At 46.0% G+C, this 20535-nt stretch overlaps 2 protein-coding genes across 2 annotated transcripts in view; one reads left to right on the top strand and one right to left on the bottom strand.

Moving 5' to 3' along the window:
- DENND10 (DENN domain containing 10) overlaps positions 1-11306 on the top strand; it is a 32580-nt gene extending 21274 nt beyond the window's left edge. Inside the window, exons 8-10 of the mRNA XM_007936919.2 lie at positions 5384-5478; positions 7255-7453; positions 11143-11306. Of these exons, the coding sequence (XP_007935110.1) occupies positions 5384-5478; positions 7255-7453; positions 11143-11306 (458 nt within the window). The remainder of the gene's footprint in view (positions 1-5383; positions 5479-7254; positions 7454-11142) is intronic.
- Positions 11307-11314: 8 nt separating this feature from the next.
- SFXN4 (sideroflexin 4) overlaps positions 11315-20535 on the bottom strand; it is a 24661-nt gene continuing 15440 nt past the window's right edge. The window contains exons 13-15 of the mRNA XM_042780413.1: positions 15675-15760; positions 12674-12791; positions 11315-11392 (exon numbers count right to left, since the gene is read on the bottom strand). Coding sequence (XP_042636347.1) covers positions 11315-11392; positions 12674-12791; positions 15675-15760 — 282 coding nt within the window. The remainder of the gene's footprint in view (positions 11393-12673; positions 12792-15674; positions 15761-20535) is intronic.

Genomic DNA, 20535 nt, shown 5'->3' with positions numbered 1-20535 from the left:
GGGATATATTGTAGTTTTCCTTTTGATTGATGTCTTTGCCTGGTTTTGGTATCAAGGTTATGCTTGCTTCATAAAATGAGTTAGGGAGGATTCCATCCTTTTCTGTTTTGGAATAGTTTGAATAGGATTGGTGTCAGTTCTTCTCTGAATGTTTGGTAGAATTCTCCGGTGAAACCATCTGGTCCAGGAGTTTTTTTAGTTGGTAATTTTTTTATGACCTGTTCAATTTTTTTGTTTGTTTGTTATGGACCTGTTCAACTTATCCACATCAATCTATGTTAGTTTAGGTAAATGGTATGTTTCTAGAAATTGGTCCATTTCTTCTAGATTTTCAAATTTGTTGGAGTACAGTTCTTCATAGTATCTGATATTACCCTTTTTATTTCAGTTGGTTCTGTTGGTGATGTCACCCATTTTGTTTCTTATTCGTGTTACTTGTATTCTCTCCCTCTTTTCCTTTGTTAAATTTGCCAGTGGTTTGTCAATTTTATTAATCTTTTCAAAAAACCAACTTCTGGTTTCGTTGATTTTTTTCTATTGCTCTTCTATTTTCTGTTTCATTGATTTCTGTTCGAATCTTGATTCTTTTCTTTCTTCTGGTGACTGTAGGCTTTTCTTGCTGTTTTTTTCTAATTGTTGGAGATGTTGGTTTAAAGTGTTGATTTTGGCTCTTTCTTCTTTTTGGATGTGTGCATTTATTGCTATAAATTGGCCCCTAATCACTGCTTTTGCTGTGTACTAAAGATTTTGGTATGTTGTGTTTTCATTCTTGTTTGATTCAAGGACTTTTTGAATTTCAGTTTTTATTTCTTCTCTTACCCAGTCTTTCTCAAGGAGGGTGTTGTTCAGTTTCCATGTGTTTACTCTTTTTCCATTGATCTTCCTATTGTTGACTTCTAATTTGATAGCACTGTGATCTGAGAAGATGGTTTGCAGTATTTCAATGTTTTGAAATTTGTTAAGGCTTGCTTTATGGCTTAACATATGGTCTATCATGGGAAATGTTCCATGTGCGCTGGAAAAGAATGTATATTGTGCTGTTATTGGGTGAAGTGCTCTGTAGATGTCTAAAAGGTCAAGCTGGTGGATTGTATTGTTTTGCCCTTCTGCATCTTTGTTGAGTTTCTTTCCAGTTGTTCTTTCTTTCATTGAAAGTGGTGTATTAAAGTCTCCCACTATGAGTGTGGAGTCATCTATTTGCCTTTTCAACTCTTTTAAAGTCTGATATATGTATTTTGGGGCCTTTCATTGGGTCCATAGATATTTATTATGGTTATATCTTCATGTTCAATTGATCCTTTAATCATTATATAATGTCTTTCCTTGTCTTGTATGGTGATTTTTGTCTTAAAGTCAAGTTGATCAGAAATTAATATTGCCACTCCTGCTCTTTTACTGTTGCCATTTTCTAGATATATGTTTTTCCAACCTTTGAATTTTAGTTTGTTTTTGTCTTTGTCTCTAAGGTGTAGACAGAATATTGATGGATTTTGTTTTCTTATGCAGTCTGCAACTCTGCATCTCTTGAGTGGTACATTTAATTCATTAACATTTAGTGTAATAATCAACAAGTATGAATCAGTTGCTGTCATTCTGTTATGTATTTTTTCATGGTGTCCCTGGTTTCTTTATTCCATATTATTTTCTGTGCTGAGCTCATTATGTTTATGAATTGTGTTATAATTTCCTTTGTTGCTATTGTTTTAGTATTTGCTGAATATTTGTGCTTGTTCTCTTTTTTATTGTGATGTGAAGGTTTATCATTTCTTCTTTGAGGTTACGCCGTGATTTATAATTTTCTCCCCGAGTTTAGAACAGTCCATTCCAACTCTCCTGACTTCCTCATCATTTAGATGTTCTGTAACTACACAGTATTTTCCTTCTTTTGGGTTTGTAGTTGTCCTCATTTGCCAATTGTTGTCTCTGGTTCCCTGTTTACAATCTTGTAAGCTCATTTTACTTTGGATATGTCCATAGCTGTGGTTTCTGGGTTATGTCATCTTGTGTATTAATGGTCGGTTGTTATTTGCTATTTTTGGTTTTCTGTTCAAAGGACTCCGTTTAGTATCTCTTGTAAGGTTGGTCTGATATTAACAAATTCCCTTAATTTCTGCTTATCTGAAAATCTAATTCCACCATCATATTTGAGTGACAGTTTTGCCAGGTATATAATTCTTGGTTGAAAATTTTTCCCTTTCAGGGTTTTATAGATACCATCCTATTGCCTTCTCGCTTGCATGGTTTCTGCTGAGAAACCAAGTCCTTTATAAGTAACTTTTTGTTTTTCCCATGCTGCTTTCAGGATTCTGTCTTTGTCTTTGGTTTTGATGAGTTTGAGGATATGTGTTGGTGATTTTCTTTTGGGGTCTATCCTGTTTGAGGTTCGTTGGACTGCCTGAATGGATATATTCTCATCTTTCATCATATCAGGGAAGTTCTCTTCCAACAAATCTTGTACAATTTTCTCAGTGGTTTTATTTTTCTTTTCCTGTTTTGGAATTCTAAATGACATGTAGGTTACTCCTTTTAATGGTATCCCACGTGAACCTTAGCCTGTCTTCATTTTGTTTTGATCTTTTGTCTGATTGATCCCTTTCCAAAGACGTATCCAGGTGTTTGTCTTCAATATCATTAATTCTGTCTTCCATTGCATTGATTCTGCTCCTTTGCCCTTTGAATGTATTATCTATTTCTGACAATTTAGTATTAATCTTCTGGATTTCTATCTGTAGATTTAGAATCACTTCTAACTTTTCATTTATTTTGTCATTTTGTTCTTGTGTGTTCTTCTAAAATTCTTCTAGGGTTTTGTCTGTATTTTCCTTGGTCTGTCTCTCAATCCTTTAAAGATACCTAAATATAATTGTTTTGAATTCTTTATCAGAGAGTTCTGATGCTGCTTCTTCCTCAGGGATGTATTCTGGGTCTATATCCTGCTCCCTTGTTTCTACCACTTTATCTTGCCTCTTTGTGTGGACTGTCATGGTCTCTTGTCTCTGAGACATCATGGTGGTGTTGTATTTAGATCTCTATTAACTGTTTGTGAAGAGCAGCAAGGGTGAGCCAGGTTCTTCTTGGTGGTTGTTTATCGTTGGCCTGTTGGTGGAGAAGGAGGTGGTGAAGCTGCAGGAGGTGTGGGTGTAGGTGTGTCGTATGGGGACTATTGCTGTCTTCCACTCAGCTAGACAAAAATAACAATTAAATAACCATGAAAAAAGTAAAAGCAAATGGACAAAACACATGCTGTGTAATCACACAGGACAATAACCAAAAAAAAGAAGAAAAAAAACAACGCAATATCTGGGGAGAGGGCAATAAGTTGAAACAGGTAGAGAAGAAGAATAATGAAGAAAAAAATGGGAAAAACGCAAAAAGAAAAACAAGGAACGGGGTTAACCACGAGAAAGAAAAAAAAATTGCAAACAGGAACAAGAAAAAGCTGAAAACTAGAACATGGGAAGGGAAGAATAAAGAATAATAGTAAAAAGGACAAAAGTAGTAATAATAGTAGTAGTTTTAAAACAGATAAAAACAAACAAACTAAAAAACAGAAAAAAGAAATCGAGGCAGGGCAGGGCAGGGTACCTAGGCTCCATCCGAGCACACAGACTAGGATGGAACTCCTGCTGGCCCAGAAGGTGGGTGGGAGTGAGGGATAGCTGCACTTCTGGTCACCAAGAGGGTGTGGGGTATGAGTAACAAGGGGAATGTGGCACCTTTCCAGTCGTCTGGGTCCAGAATGTTCTTGCGGTTCCTGGCAAGTGGATCCTGTTCTTAAGTCCCTAGAGTCTGGGAGAAAGCTGTTGCTTTAAATGTCTAAAATGGTCAAACCGCTTGTAAACATTGAAAATGGCAGTGCCCTCTGGACAGGTAAAAATCCACAACTCAGCCCAGTTTCCTCTCCACTGCTTCCCCTTTTATTCACCAGCCACCACAGCAGTCTTCCTTGCAGTCCCTGGCTAGCAGGGCAGATTTTTAGGTTAATTCTTAGGTCCTACCACCACTCGGCAATATCCAAGCTGTCTGTGCCGTCAGGATCATTGCCAGACTGCAGCTCCATATGTGCCCTTTTTTGATGTTTTCATACAAAGTCTTCTGCTAGTTGGAGTTTAGTCCACTTCTGTATGCTTCCCTTTGAGGCTCAGGGGTCCAGGATTATCTTCTGTATCTGTGTTAATTGGTTCCCCTTTTCTTTGTTGAAGAGGGTCTGTGCAGTCTTTCTGAGTAGCCCGCCATCTTACTGGAACTCCTAGGCTCCAACTCTTGAAGGAAGATATGTCATAGAGTTTCTGGACATTTACCACAATAAGGGTTAAATATGACTCCTGTATGAGAAGTCTTTCTGAAGGATGGCTCAGGAAACCTAAGGGAGAGAACGTGTTCTTGGGGCTAATGGCCAAGAAAGGGCATTCGTTGGCCTAGCGTCGACTCTGGAAAATTCAGTCGTCCTGAGTTACAGCTACATATAGCGGAAAAGATCAGGTTAAATGTGTTGTGCTCTACTCAGGTTGCTTTTAGATGAGAATTACTTATATCAGCTTTTGTATTGTCAGTTATCTTTCTCCTAAATGTGGGGTGAGGGGCAGCTAATCAAGGATTTTTGTTAGATTCTGATTGAGGTTTTAATCTAGCAACTTCAAGTTAATAGAACCAGAACTTCTTATCTTTGCATTAGTTGTAAAATTACAAAGATGATACATGTCATGGTGAAAAAGTCAAAGTATAAATTCAGCCCTTCAGGAGACAGTGTCTTTTGTCAAGCCAGAGTGACAGAAAACCTCCTCATGCTTCGGGACAGACAGGTGCCCCCTCCCTGTGGCCGCTGGTACTCGTGCCCGTGTACTGGCTCCTCCCTATCAGCACCACTCGAGTGGCATTTGCTCCCTGGTGCTACAGGCAGAAATTTCCGTTTCTCTCTATCTGTAACGAACGTGATTGCCGTTTCTTTTGCTCAGCGTCGCCTCCACAGAGCTGACAGGAAGCACTTCTTTCACAATTTCCTGGCCAGAAAGATACATTCAAATTCTCAACTGTCGAGACCTGGACAGGGAAGCCAGGCTCTTGGATTCACAGGACAGCTTATTTGTAGTCAGAAGTTTTCATTTGCTTTTGTCAAGAAAAAGTAAACATTCTTGTCAGGTGGGCATTAGGGGGGTTGGTTTGGTTTTGAGCTTTTTTCATTTTGGACACGAAGCATAATCATCACCATTCCTTCCTCCTCACATGCCGTCCTGTTTGCGTATAGTGATAAAATGGGAACGTGTGGGGTTGTCTGTTGCTTTTGGAAAACTCTGTGTGTTCTACAAGTTCCAGATAGATGGCATGATTATTTTTTGTTATGAAAACTTCTAAATGCTCACACGAATATCCTTGATCTCATTAGAGGCCATGATGATGGGGAAACTGCACAAAGAAATCGGTCAGCTGATTGTCCAGTCTGCAGAAGACCCCGAGAAATCTGACAGCCAAGTTATTAAGGTAACCCCAAAGTCTTCCTACTTATGTAGTGTCCTGAAAGGGCGTCACTGGCTGGTGTGTGACAGAACTGCCCATTACCTGCTCTCTGAATGAATATGGGATGTGACGTGGGAGGGACCAGTGCATAGAGGCTCAGAGGGTTTGCACAATGGCCATGCTGATGATGAGCAGAGGCAGGGTCACCATGGCTGAGTTACCAGTTACCAGGCTCTGAGGACAGATCTAGAAAGGGGCCGGTGCTGAAGCCAACCATCTCTAGTGAGAAGAGTCATGGCCAGGTGGTTTGGGGTGCTCTGGGCGCTGGCCGGTGCAGTTTTTCCTAGAATTTACCTGGAGGAACAAACTGCAGAGAGGAGGTTCCTCCTGAGTATGAGGAACTAGATGGATGGGCATCACTCAGCTTTGCTGGACTGTGTGCAGGACAGCAGTAATTATATCGTCACGCCCCTGCCAGACTTAGTCAACTCTGCTTTTACACTGCAGACCTAGCTCCTCTGGGGAGTGTGCCTGTCAGGTTGGCCAGAGTTTCTGTGCGGTGCACTTGGCACCGTCGCTTCTCCCCTTGCCAGACTGGGATGGTAAATGGTTTCATTTCCTGTGCAAACTCCAGCTGAGAGCAAGAAGCTGCATGAGGTGCTGCAGTGATAAGAACTTGGGCTTGTGTTGAGGTCAAGGGGAAAGTGGACCATGCAACTCATTAGCAGTGTCTGCCATGGGCACAAAGGGATCACAGTGGCCCAGGAGTCAGGCATTTATTATTCCTGCACTACCCTTGGAGGCCTGGAAAGTGTGGCTCTAACTCATTTCAACCCTGGATGGGGCCTCATCTTCAGTTTCTTGGGGTAGGCGTGGGACCCCATGTACTGATGCCAGCTTGGTTCCCTCCAAGTCAGTGTGATGGCAGTGGAATGGACAAGGCTTTGAAGACACAGAGATCCAGAGGTGAACTTGAGCCCTGCCATCTGACAGTTGTGTGGGTGTGGGCAGGGCAGTGCCTTTCTGAAGCCTGGTTTTCTTTTGGGGGGGGGGCTTGTTGTGACAATAAGGACAATGGACAGAGAAATGAAAGAGCTCTGTTGGTGACATATCATGGACACCTTGCAGATGATGGACTCCTTTCCCACAATTCAGTTGTCATCTTCTCTTACTCCTTTGGCCCACCATCTTAATGCCCTTTTTGAACCAGAGAAAGTAGTTAAGGAAGGAGTCAGTGGTATTTCGGCCCCAATGTTTTTGTGCCATTGATACCTACTCAGGTGACTAGCTCCAGTGGGTGTGGACTGCGGGAAGATAAGAGTTTGAAGCATCAGTGGGTTCTTGGGGCAGATGGACTGAATATAGAGCTTTGGGGACTAGAGGTGGCAAGGTACGAACTGAGGATAAACATCTGGGAGATGCCATGTCCATTTTATAGTTGGCACAAGTAAGCCTGTGAGGAGAACAGATCCCCTGGGACCTTAAGGTGTAAGAATATGCAGGAGCACCAGCGTGCACCCTCTTCTTCCTGTTATTCTGGTCAGGCTTTTGTAGCTGTAACGGGGAATTAGGGGGCCGTGACTCTTCCATCTAGATGCATGCCCGAGTCAAGCCTGTTCTCCACCATGTTTCCTGGGTGTGCAGGGGGCTGGCAGGGCACAGTCTCACTCCTGTATCCCTCAGGGCTCTGCCATCGGAGTCCAGTGGGGGAGAGCTATGAGGCCCCACTGTTAACTCTTTTGTTCCCTTCATATATTTTTTTTATACTAATACATTACATATTTTCCTGTTCTATTAAAGGACATTTCCCTGAAAACAAGAGAGCTCTTGACCAACTTAGCATCATTTGCAGAAGTTTCAGATGATGGAGAGAAGCCAGCACTCAGTTTTGAAGCACTAAAGCAGAAACGGTTTCCACCAGCCACGGAAAACTTCCTTTATCACCTAGCAGCAGCCGAACGCATGCTGAAAATCTCCGTGACAGAAAGTGTTGCCGGCGGCAGGTCCAGAGCTCCCCTTTCACTATGATTATCCATTTGATACTGAAAAAACAAAGAAAAGGTTCTATTTTTAATGATGTATTTGAAAGTATTGGAATTTGACCTGAACACTGAAATACACACGGAAACACATCTCATTTCCTCCTCTGATTAGTTTATGCTGTCCGTGCTGGGCAAAGTGCTGTCACTACTCTAGATCACGTTAAACGGCCAGTGTCCTGGACTAAGAGAACCTCGCTCAAGTTCCCACATGAGGCACAGCGGATGCACACGCCTGCATATTATAGCTTCCAGTCTGTCTTGTGTAGCTACAAACTAACGGTTTATTTTCAGAAAGCTGCCTGAAATTTTGCTCTGTATTCTTCTAGGAAGAACTTTAATTCCTCACGAGGAACTCTACTTTCTGAGCCAAACTACCAAATTTTCTGCAGAACTGTCTAGAAGATCATTCAAAAGACCCTGCAGTTGCACTTTCTTGTAAGAGGAAGAGAAACACTTTTTTCTTGGCCTTTGAACATTTTGCCTATGGGGATTTTGCTTAGATTTTATACTTGAGTAGACAATTTTAATAATCCATGTTTATACTATCATAGAGGTAAACATTTGGCCAACTGAAGCCATTAATACTCTTCAGTTAACCCTGTTGCTAGCAATATTCTTTTGAAAAAGATGCCGTTCCTCTTGGGTAGAGTAGAATGAGTATGACCGAGACAGTGACCGTAGTTGGAAAGAGAGTGTGAGAATGACTGTCTTACAGGGGCCAAGACCAGAGAATGTCTTCAGACAACTTCAGTACAAGCAGGTGCCTATGTAGGAAGGGGCCCGTTCCGTACACACCTTTTTCATCATCGGAGACCTTGAAACGACCCAGGTGCACAGAGGTCTAAATGAGGTACTTGTTACTTCAGTACATGTATTCATAGTAATTAGGAAAGACTTTTTCACTCCAATAATGTGTCCTTAGAAACATGACCCAGAAAAATGTTTGCAAAAAAAAAAAACCTCGTGTGTACTGGATCTTTCCTTCCTTTCTTTTCCTGTGTTTCTTCAGCAAAAATAAAAAAGAGCCTCTTCCCCTCCCTCTGTGGGCCGGGGCAGGAGAAGATCTGGAATGAGATGATGTTCAGTGAGGGAACAACTGAAAATTAAATCTGCACTTTATGAAAACAAATGGGAACATCGTATTTTTTTTTTTCCGGTATTATACTAGCTAGTGATCAAAGTTGTTTAAATTACAGTGTTATGATCAGAAATAGAAGTATTTTGATACTTAACAAAGTTGAGGTAAGTGAAGAAATGTCCGCTCCTCTAATCCTCCCCACTACAAACAAGGAAAAAACCCTTATCCATGCAGACCCACTGGGGGACAATTACCAGAGTGTTTGAAAGCTTAGCCTGCCAGGCTCCTCCCCGCCCCTGCCCCACCCCGCCCTTCTCCCCAGGCCCTGGTCCTAGGCTGACCCCCACTTCCTAGACTTGCTCTGAGGGAGAGGCGGCTTCTCTCTCGAGAAGGTGCCTTCCTGTTTCTGTCGGTCATCTGTTAGTGGCTAAGCACCCACCAGCAGCCTTTGCACTCTGCTCTCTGCCTTTAATTTTGTTTAGTGGGTGCCTGTGAGTACAGTGAACCATCTGTTAATAATTTTTAGATTCTGCCCTTATGGGTCATTGTGAAACCCCTTTGACCAAAGCTTGAAATAACTGTCATTCTGGCCCAGGGAAAAGAAACGAAGCCACAGGCATAGTCTGGTGATTCACGGAGGGCATGCTGGAGTCCACTCCACAAGCGGTGTTGAGGACTGGCGCTGTGCCATAAACTGTTGTATTCTGGGGCTGCCCTGGTGGCGCCTGCTCTCAAGGTGCACAGTCCACAGGAGGACCAGGACAGAGGACACTGCAATCCAGTGTAGAACGTACTAGACATGATACAAGAAACACCGGAGCCGTGGGTGCACATAGGAGGAGCACTTAACCCAGGACTGTGAATCCTGGAAGCCTGCCTGGAGGCAGTGCTGGACAACCAAGTCCTTGAAGCATAAGCAGGGGTGAGCCCAGTGCAGAGGGGCCACCTTGTGTGAAGGCTGCGAATAAAGACCATAACCCATTTGAGGCAACAAAATGCTGCTCCAGAGTGAACAGAGTGGCAAGAAATGAGTAAGGCTCTTGCCTTCATGGTAAGGAATTCTGACTTGAACCTAAATGCACTGGGAAGTTAGTGTTTAATATTAAGCAGGTGTGGTTTGGAAGAGCAGGCTGGAACACGGATTGGAGTCAGCCTGGTCAAAGGCTGTACCAGCAGGGGGTGCTGTTGGACTGAGCCAGGCTGGCAGCAGCGGCCATAGGTGATTTTAAAACTTGTCTATTTGGGGCTCCATCTATGGGATGACGGTGGAGTTGGAGGGAGCAGAGGCAAGCCCCAGAACCCAGGATTACACAACTAGATAGATGGTGCTGTCTACTGAGGTTTGGGGGGTGGAGTCTGAGGTGTCTGAGATGTATGATGGCAAATTACAGCAGGATGTGTATGGGCTGGGCTCAGCTTGGACACAGAGGTTCAGGAGGGGTGTGGCTGAGTGCGGTCTGGAAGATGGGTGGAGACAGTGAGGGTGGATGACTCTTAATGAGTCTGACTACAAATGGGCTTTTTAGTTGGCTTTTAAAGGAGGCAGGGAACTCTAAACCAAAACCAAATCCACTGCCATCAAGTCAATCCCAACACAAAATCAAATCACACTGCTATGCAGTTGGATCCAACTCATAATGACCCTTGGGTTTCCAAGGTGATATCACTATGGAAGTAGACTGCCAAAAAAACAGGTAGAACTTCCTCCATAGGGTTTCCAAGGCTATAGGTCTTTACAGAAGCAGACTGCCTCATATTTCTCCCATGGAGCGTCTGGTGGGTTTGAACCACCAACCTTTTGGTTAGCAGCCAAATGCTGCAGGTGACTAGCAGTTTCAAATGTACAAGGCAGTAGCCACAGAGGGCACAGAGTCTACAGAACAAGGCCCCTGGGTTAAAAGACATGGGCACAGAGCCCAGGGACAGCTGACCTTGGGGGAAGGAGGAAGGGATGGATACAGGTAGAGAAGGAATGTTTGCAGACTTGGTGCCAGCAGGTTCCATCCCTAGCCAGTGGCCGTGGTTTCTGCCACAAAGTAGGAAGTAGGCTTACTTGCCAGTGAGGAGAAAGAAGGGCCTCAGAGCTGGGCAGAGGGTGACAGATGTCTAGCACTTGTCCAGAAGAGGAGTCAGCTGAGTAGGGAAATGCAATTTGCTTTGGGGAGTGGAGGCTTAATCACCCTTGGGAGGTTTGCCTTTGTGGCGAGCTGCGCTATTGATTGAATGCCTGGGCCCTGGGCCTGGGGATCCTTGCTGACACTGGCAGGGATGGACAGCAAATGACCCGAAACACGAAACGCGCTCCATGGCGCAGCAGGACCTCTCCCCAAAGCCTCAGGCTTTGCAAGCAGATTAGCGACTGCAGGCAGGACAGGGAGGCACGCCCCTCCATCCCAAGCCTAGTTTGGTCCAAAGGGTATTTTCAAGTTCCACAAGTTTACTAGTAATTTTACAGTTTCTTTCCACAGCTGAGGAACAAACAGAAAACTGATTATCACACCACAGTCCCCACAGAAACCTCACGTGGGTGTCGCCCAAGAGACTCCCCCATTTCTCTTCTCCCATCAGGTTCAAAAGCCCCAGACACAAACAGCTCTGAAGCAGCCTCAGTCTGGGTACTAGTGAGCAACCTGTCCACGCAGACACCTGCAGGTCCCAGAGACCTGGTCAGGGTTCCAGGTGCAAAGCTGGAGGCGGAAGGTGTTCGGCAGGAAGCAGACAGATTCACCTAAAACTTGTCCTACACCCCCCTGTTGTAGAAGAGTTCTGTTTCTTCTGTTGAAGACTGAATTTCCTCTTCAAGCTGACTGCACTGTATCTGAAAAACAAAGTTTAGTTCTGAATATCTACAGCAACTTGCCTTAGAAGCCAAGTTCAAACTCATTTTCAAAAGCACCTATCTCATAGTCCATCATTTTTTTAATGATATCCAATCTATAGCAAACACATAACCATAAAATATTTTTTAGGGAAAATTTTAAATAAAACCAAATGTAGGCAGAACAACAGAATCAATGCACCCGTGCTCAGCAGCAGTTTTAACTACTACCAATCTGCCAGCCTTACTTCATCAGGCACCTCCCACACCCAGTGTGAGCATTTTTCCCCCTCTAAGGAGCTCTGGTGGTATAGTGCCTAAGGCATTTGACTGTTCATCAGAAGGCTGGCAGTTCAAACCCACCAGCCACTCCTTGGAAGGAAGATGGGACAATCTACTTCCATAGAGATACCGCCTCGGAAATCCAAGGAGGGATTGCTATGAGTCGGACCTGACTCAATGGCAGTGAGTTTGGGTTTTTCATTTTTATTTTCTTTGGTGGCACAGTGGTTAAGTACTGGGCTGCTAACCAAAAGATCAGCAGTTTGAACCCACCAGCTACTCTGCAGGAAAAAGATGAGACAGTTTGCTTCTGTAAAGATTACAGCCTTGGGAACCCTAAAGGGCAGTTCTATTCTGTCCTACAGGGTTGCTAGGAGTTGGAATCGACTCAACGGCAGTTTTCTAGTTTGGTAAGGTACTTTAAGACAATCCTCAGATGTGTCATTTCACCTACTACAAGTGATGCTGCACCACCACCACCACCACCACCATTCAGAACAATCCCCGAATGGCATCTAATACTCGGCCACACTCAGATTTCTCCATCGGTCTCAAAGGCATCTTATGTAATAAGGTTGCAAATACACAGCTGACATTGGCAGGGAGAGGCAGCAACTAGAAGGGAGCTTTGGACGGGACACATGTTCTTGTCCAGACCTGAAAGGACCTGTGTGCAGCCTGCAGTGTCTGGGGACATGCCCTGGACAGGCCGGCAGGACTCCTCCCAGACTCCGGCTCTGCAAGTGATCGGCCACCACAGGTAGGACTGGGAGGTACCCCTCGAGCCCAGGACCACTGTTCAGCCACCTCCATACCCACCATGGCCTAATAGGACAGACTCAAGGTCCCCCAAATGCCAAGATGGCTGGGGTGTCAGGAGGGGAGATGGCACTCACTTCCTGACTCTGCTCTGGCCTCTGGGAATTCCCCCCACCCCAAGCCAGGCATGACTCACCTGCCCCCAGAGAAGCACGAGAGGGGCACATGGGGGGAACTTACCAGTCTAACCTGTGGGAACATGCTAAAGGAGACAGGCACCATCAGCCCCAAGGCCAGGATGCTGCAGGACAGCTTCACAGTCCACAGGGACCAGGGGTGCTGCAGGAAGAACTGGGTCCTGCGAGAGACGAGGTGCTGATGAACGACATGGGCCCGTGCTCCACGTGGCTAATCCTGTCCCGTGCAGCTGCATGACAGCGGATACTTAGGCCCACGCCTTGGTTCCCACACACGCACACCTGTTGCTGCTGAGTCCATTTCAACCTACAGTGGCCCCATGGGATAGACTGAGGCGCTTTGGTGGTGCAGTGCCTAAGGCATTTGACTGCTAACAAGAAGCCTGGCAGTTCAAACCCACCAGCCACTCCTTGGAAAGAGTTGGGCAATCTACTTCCATAGTGAGACCACCTCAGAAACCCAAGGAGGGGTCCTTATGAGTCAGATCCGACTCGAAGGCAGTGAGTTTAGTTTTTTTGTTTTATAGCATAGACTGAGGAGCTCTGGTGGTGTAGTGCTTAAGGATTTGACTGTGAATCAAAAGGTCAGTGGTTCAAACCCACCAGCTGCTCCATGGAAGAAAGATGGGGCAGTCTGCTTCCATGAAGGTTTACAGCCTTTGAAATCCAATGGGGGTCGTTATGAGTTGGAATTACGCTATGGCAGTGAGTTTGGTACAGGACAAATGAGAACTGCCCCATAGGGTTTCCAAGGCTATAATCTTTACAGAAGCAGGTTGCCTCATTTTTGTGCCCATGGAGAAGGTGGTGAGTTCAAACTGCCAACTTTTCAGTTAGCAGTTAGCAGCTGAGCACTTAACCATTGCACCACCAGAGGTCCTTCCTTAGCCCCCAACAACCCACAAACAGGCACTGAAAACAGCCTGTGCATGTGTTAGGACAATCAAACACACGAGATCCAAAGGGCAGCATCTGCCCAGAGATAAAGCTCAGACTGTGGGAAGGAACAGGCGAGGAGGACAAAGGGAAATGTTAACCACAGGCAGGAAACGGGAAGAGGGCTGTTGCACTGTGGGGACTCGATGTCACAGAACAAAATGTGTATGAACTACTGGATGGACAACCAATTTACTTGATAAACTTTCACCCGAATCACAATAAAAAGTGACCAAAAAGAACAGCTACACTGGCTTCCGATGCCTCGGGCTCAGGCGGGTTCTCGTTTGGTCCCCAGGGCCCTGAGGCTGTGTTTGTGTTGTGTCCCCTTCTTTGTTGTCGTTGTTAGTGCTGAAGAGTCGGCCCAGGCACAACAGAACGAAATGCTGTCCAGTCCCCTGCCATCCCTGTGATGGGCTGTGGGCCAGACCACTTGACCCCAGGGTTTTCACTGGGTGAGTTTCAGAAGGAGGTCTCAGAGTTCCTTCCCGGTCTGCCTTAGTCTGGAAGCTCCCCTGAAACTGCTCAGCATCACAGCAACATGCAAACTCCACAGACAGACAGGTGGGTGCATGTGAGGTACCTTACTGGGGACTGAACCTGGGTCTCCCGCACGGAAGGCAGGAGTTCTAGCACCGAACCACCAATGTCCCCCTCATTTCCCAACCAAGGAAAGAGGCAGTGACCTGTTAAGTAACCTGTCCAAAATCACACCGCTCAAACGTGCTGGGTCAGAGAGCCTAGTCTGCACTCTCAGCCTGGGCACCCTGACCCTCTGGGGCTGTACGAGACAGCGTGGTGATGCGAGAACTCCAGCTGGGCAGTCAGAGACCTGCGGCCACAACACTGTGTGCCCTCAGGCAGGCTGCTCTCCCTTTCCGAGCTTGGTTTTTTCCCAGCTGCAAAATGAGGGGTTGAGATAGAAGATCCACCAGAGGTCACTCTATGGCACGTGGCCCTTCTGGGAAAACAAGACCACCGCTCCCCACTAGGCAGCCTGTGACAATCATGTAGGCACTGTGGGGTGGACCAGAGGGCCCCAGCTTCCACAGGAGCTCTGGCTCCAAGATCAGCCAGAGTGGCTGGGAAGGCCCCGACCTAGAACATCCTCCACCCCCTCAGCTGGGCCGGCTGTGGGGAGTTACAGTCGGCTCTGCCGAGGACACTGCCTCTACTTCCAGAAAATCCACTCTGTGGTTCTGGTGGCAGCTTTCAGTCCCAGCCTCACCACCCAGACGAGAGTGGGTAAGTCCACTGTGGGCATGTGAACTGATCTGGGCCAATCAGAATCCTTCCCTGGGAGTTTCTGAACTGAAGAGAAGACACTCCCCCACCCTTGGGTTATGCTGAGTTTTTAATCTCTGATCAGGAACTATGAGGGTATGAGCTAGCTGCGAGTCTGCAGCAGCCAAGTCCCTCGACAATGTAAATCCTGTCTATAGCAAGAGGGAAGGAAGCCGACACCCAGGAAGGAAAGAAAGGACTGTCCTAGCACAGAAGTTCTTGTTCAAGCTGCCACAGGCTATACTCCTTTCCCACACCTGTCACCTCTCGGCTGGCCCAGCTACTTCAAGTTGGGCTTCTGATACTTGCAACCACGGAAGCCCGACTGATCCCAGGCCCTCTTAACAGGCGCTTCTTGCTTCTCAAAAGGGGTAACCATCTCCTCAATCTGTGGCCACTTAACCTAATTTTTTCTTCAAATTACAATTCAATGGCTTTTGGTATCTTCACGGAGCTCTGAAGCTAATTTAAACACGGTTAGAATGGGGGGGGGGGCTGGAGCAGTGCTCACAGGACATCAGAACTGGTAGAGCCTGCAAATTATCCAAACCTATCATTCTAGAAGCAAGGAAATGAGCCTCCGCAGGCTCTTGGACACGCCCAAGGACACACAGCTGACCAATGGCAGAGCCTGGGCCGGAGTCCAGGTTTTCTGGAAAATGCACATCTGGGTTTTCCTGCCCAACTCAGCTTCGCTGGCCTAACTGTGAGGAACGTTCAGCAGGAAGATCACTGAAGCAACTTTTTCCCACCCCTCCCACCAGCTTCAGCATTTGAGTGTCCAAACGTTGGCTCCTCCCTGGGGAGATGAGGGGACCTCTTACCGTTTGAAGAAGTACACCAAGACTTCTGTGACACAGGCTGCGGTCCCAAACAGCACCGTTCTGGATACTGCAGTTTCTTTGACGGCCTGGTGGGAACGGAAAGAGAGCAGCTTAATATACAGAGTGAGAGCGTTTCTAGGGACCCAGCAACTCAGGGTAGAGACAAGTGAGAAGCACCTCTCCTTTCTCACTTAGAAAGGTATTGCACGTGGAAGGAGGTGAAGCCACACCTGCGCACAGGTGTACGGAAGACAGCTGGGGTCAGTGCCAGGAGCAACTGGGGAGGAGTGTTAGCTCCCTATGACAATAATCTCCACCAGTGCCCACAAACCACCCCAAATAAACACCCCAAATAAAACATGCACCAACTCCAAGCAGCCTGACGACAAAGCCTTGCTCAGAACCAAGGCAGTCCCCTTGGTGGAAATGCTAGATTCAACACTGAGGCCCACTCCACATTTTCTTTTCAACCCAAGACCCTGCCACTGGTGACCTCACTGTCCTGACTGCTCCCCAATTAACCCCACCTCTACCAGTGCAAGGAGCCCTGGTGGTGCACTGGTTAAGTGCTTGGCTGCTAACTGAAAGGTCACCAGTTCAAACCCACCAGCAGCTCCATGGAAAAAAAGCCCTGGGAATCTGTTCCTGTAAAGACTACTGCCTTGGAAACCCTATGGGGCAGGCCTACTCTGTCCTATAGGGTCCCTATGAGTGGATTCTGACTTGACAGCCCATGACAACCACCCCCACCTCCTGGTGGACTCAGAGTACACTGGCCAGGCAGCACACCTGCATGTCATGTGCCCAAGCCCACCTGAGTGTACTCACCTTTCACCTGTGCAATTAGAAGTGTTGTGCTATAAACTGATACCGCTAAGTCATACCCTTGAAAAACGCTGTGCTATAAGACCTTGTTTTGCCTCAGTATGTAAGCACAGCTCTTCATGTTTTGCTTTCTTTTCTACAGTATGTTGTTGTTGGTTGCCATGGAGTCAATTCCAGCTCACGTGGCCCTGAATGTGCGGAGTGGAACCGCTTTAAAGGCCGTGACCTCTTAGAAGCAGGTCGCCAGGCCCATCTTCTGAGGCACCTCTGGGTGGGTTTGAACCAGCAACCTTACAGCTCGTAGCTGAGTGCTTAAAACTTGCGCCACCCAGGGACTCCTTTTCCAGAGTGTCTATTATTCTATTCATTAAACATTTAAATAGATATTTTAACGTTTGGGTTAAATCATAAAACCAAAATCATGTATTCTCTACTCAGGGAATTTAACAGATTTTCAAGGGAAATTCTGACTATAGGTGACATTTACTCTCATGTTAACTTTAGAACCCAACCCCTGGGAAGACAAATTCAGCTCCACAAATATCACTCTTCTGTCCAAGAGACGGGGAGCTCTGGTGGTGCAGTGGGAAGGCATTTGGTTGCTAACCAAAAGGTCAGAGCCACTCCACAGGAGAAAGATGTAGCATTCTGCTTCCGTAAACATTTACAACCTTGGAAACCTGCGGGGCAGTGCTATTCTGTCCTACAGGGTCACTGAGTAAGAACTGCCTAATGACAGTGGGTTTGGTTTTGGTTTGCCCAAGAGACAGGCAGGCACTCCACCACTGCCCTCTGTTCCTTCCACTCCAACTTTCCAAGACTTGGCTGCAACTTGCCTTCCTGGGCTCATCTCCCATCACCTGGTGTCCACCCTCCATTCACACCTGTGTGTGCTGAGCCTCGGCTCACACTGTTCCCTCTGCAGGGAAGGCCTTTCCTCGCTAGGGCAGAGATCCCAGCAGGGCAGTTTTTAGATTAAAATTTCAGGAGAATAAAATGAAACCCACTCAACTTCAGGAAGGGAAACGTGGCTGCTGGGTATGTTGTTTCATCATCAGCTGGGAGAACCAGCCTCTCCTGTTTGTCCTGTGTACCATGGGAGGTGGGTCAAAGGCTACCCATCATTAAGAGGCTGGGATAACGCACCAGTTTGCAGTCCAGAGACTGACAAGGCCAGTCAGGGAAAACAACACAAACGAGGCTCCTGAAACGTGAGCAAAGGTGCCCAGTTACAATCAGATATTGCTGGTTACGCACTGTCTGAAATTTTAGCCAAAGAAAATAAGCCGTTTGGTGCCAGTGATGCGACGAAAGAGCGCTCATGCTTACGCACAGCTGCAGACACTTTACTCTTAAAAGATAAAGGTTTTCTTAAAACAAGCAGACCAGCAAACCTTTTCTTCTCCCTAGTTTGGCTCTCATGCAAGTGATGAAATGCCTCCTAGTGAGACGGAGCCTAGAGAGCCAGCGGGGCCTGAGTCCCGGCTAGGAGGCTGAGGGCTCTGGAGAGAAGGGACCTGACTGGCCAGTGTCTGGTCTGCACGCCCAGCACAGCGCCTGGCAGGCCGGCCCCCCGCGGGCTCGGGAAGAACTGATCCAGCAACATCTCCAGCAACATCGGCTCTCACTCCAACCTTTCCCTTTTTAAAAGTTTATTTATTTTGCCATTGTTATTGAGAACACACACAGCAGGACATAACACCGATTCCACACTTTCTATGCATGCCATTTAGTGACATTGACTACATTATTGTGCACCGATCCTCACTCTCCTTTTCAGAGTTACTCCTCCCCCTAAATTAACATAAATCACTGCCCCCTAAGGTTCCTATCTAATCCTTCCCGTGGTTATGGTCCATCTAGATCCCATGTACATAGTTCTTAAAAGAGTGTGATGTTCTAAACTCACTGCCCGTCGAGTCGGATCCGACTCACAGCAACCCCTCCTTGGGTTTCCCAGGCGGTATCACTACGGAGGATTGCCCAGTCTTCCGAGAGTGGCTGGTGGGTTTGAACCGCCAGCCTTCTGGTTAGAAGTCAAATGCCTTAGGCACCACACCACCAGAGCTCCTATAATGCTCCGGGCAGACCTTTTTTATTAGTTAAGCTAAACTACTGTTTGACTTTAAGAAGACTTCAGGAGAAATTTTTGGTTTAAAGTTTAAAGATTATCTCAGGGCAATAGTTTCAGGAGTTCATGCAACCTCCATGGCTCCAGGAAGTCTGAAGTCCATGAGAATTTGAAATTTTGTTTTGCATTTTCCCCCTTTTGATCAGGATTCTTCTATAGACTCTTAGATGAAAATGTTTAGTAACAGTAGTTACTAAACATCTAGTTTTTCTAGTCCCATGGCAAAGGAGGCAATTCGCCACACATTGCATATCTTCCTCCTATTCCTGATTCTCCTTCCTCTGTTACTCCTTCTTCCTCTGTTGTGCCTTGGATGGCCACATGTAAGCTTTTATGACCCTGGGCACTATGTAATGAACTGGGAGGTAGAACAGAAACACAGGACACATTATTACACCAATTAACTGGAATGTCCCACATAACTATGACCCTAAAACTTCAACCATCTCACTCTAATCTTCAGCTTGGTAAGTAGTTCACAATGATCCTAACCCCTTGAAAGTATGAAACTTGAAGAGAAATGCACATGTATGTCCTTGCAGACATGTTCATAACAGTTATTGGTTATTGATAACAACCAATGACTGGGGACAGTTCACCAGTCCAACTCCATCAACTGGGGAACACAAAAGCAAAATGTGGCCCATCTACTCAACAGCACAGTAAACATGAGTTGCTGTGGAGTCCGTCTGATGTGTGGTGACCCCAGGCGTGTCAGACGGGGACTGAGCTCCACAAGGCTGTCAACAGCTGAATCTGGGGGAGCATGTCCCTAGGTTTTTCTTGCAAGGTGCCTCTGGGTGGACACAAACCTTCAAGCTCTCAGTTAGCAGCCAAGTCCATTAACTGCACCACGCAGGGACTCCAAATGGAATACCCCTCAGCAATAAATAGCAACAAACTACTAATATATGCTACATGGATAGTCCTCAAAAGTGAAAGAAACTAGGCACAGGCTTTTGTATGATTCCATTTACATGAAATGTCTAGAAAAGGCAAGAGTACGGAGACAGAAAGCAAATCCGTGGTTGCCTGAGGATGGCAGTGGGGACTGACTACAAAGAGGCTGAAGGGAACTTTTGAGGATGATGCAATATTCTCAAACTAGAGCGTGGTGGTGGTACACAACTGTGTAAGTATACTACAATTCATCATACTCTTACAATGGATGAATTTTACAGGATGTAAATTATACCTCAATAAAGCTATTAAAAATGTCGCTTTAAAAATATAGTGTGTGTGTATGTGTATATGTCCCGCTATCATTACTAAATGTTTTCATCATGGAATTAATAGATGAGTCTTAATCAAAAGTAGGGGGAAAATGTGAAACAGACTTTAATATTCTTACAGAATCCAGACTTACTGGACCCTGTTAAGACTGGAAGAACCCCTCAATCTATCACTCTGAGAAGATCTTCAAACCATGAACCAAAATGATCCCCTGAAGTCACCTCTAAACTAAACTGTTTGGTTTATTAACTAAAGAATGACCAACATGAGCACTGTACTCTCTTAAATGAAATCCAGCTGCCAACTGTCACTGTACAGCATAGTTCTCGTTCAGGGGAAGTGAGTCTAAGCCAACCGTGGGGAAGCAATATGGGCAGAGGGAGTGACAACGGGAAGAAGGTAACCAATGCTATTGGACTGCACAGGGACAAACTGATGACGGGGTGTGTTCTGCTGGGTGTGTTTTCACCAAGATACAATATAGGTGTATATTTACAAAAAGTATATACAGGTGAAAACAGAACTATATATATGTTGTTGTTGTTGTTGTTTGCCATCGAGTCGGCCCTGACTCATAGCGACCCCTCCTTGGGTTTTCGAGGCAGTATCACTATGGAAGTAGGATTGCCCAACCTTCCTTCCGAGGAGTGGCTGGTGGGTTTGAACTGCCAG

This window comes from Orycteropus afer, unplaced genomic scaffold (genome assembly GCF_000298275.1).
Source record: "Orycteropus afer afer isolate SDZICR_OR568_19922 unplaced genomic scaffold, OryAfe1.0 scaffold00038, whole genome shotgun sequence".
NCBI lineage: Eukaryota > Metazoa > Chordata > Mammalia > Tubulidentata > Orycteropodidae > Orycteropus > Orycteropus afer.
Note: the sequence above shows the minus strand (reverse complement) of the source record. Positions and strands in the feature narration are given on the sequence as shown.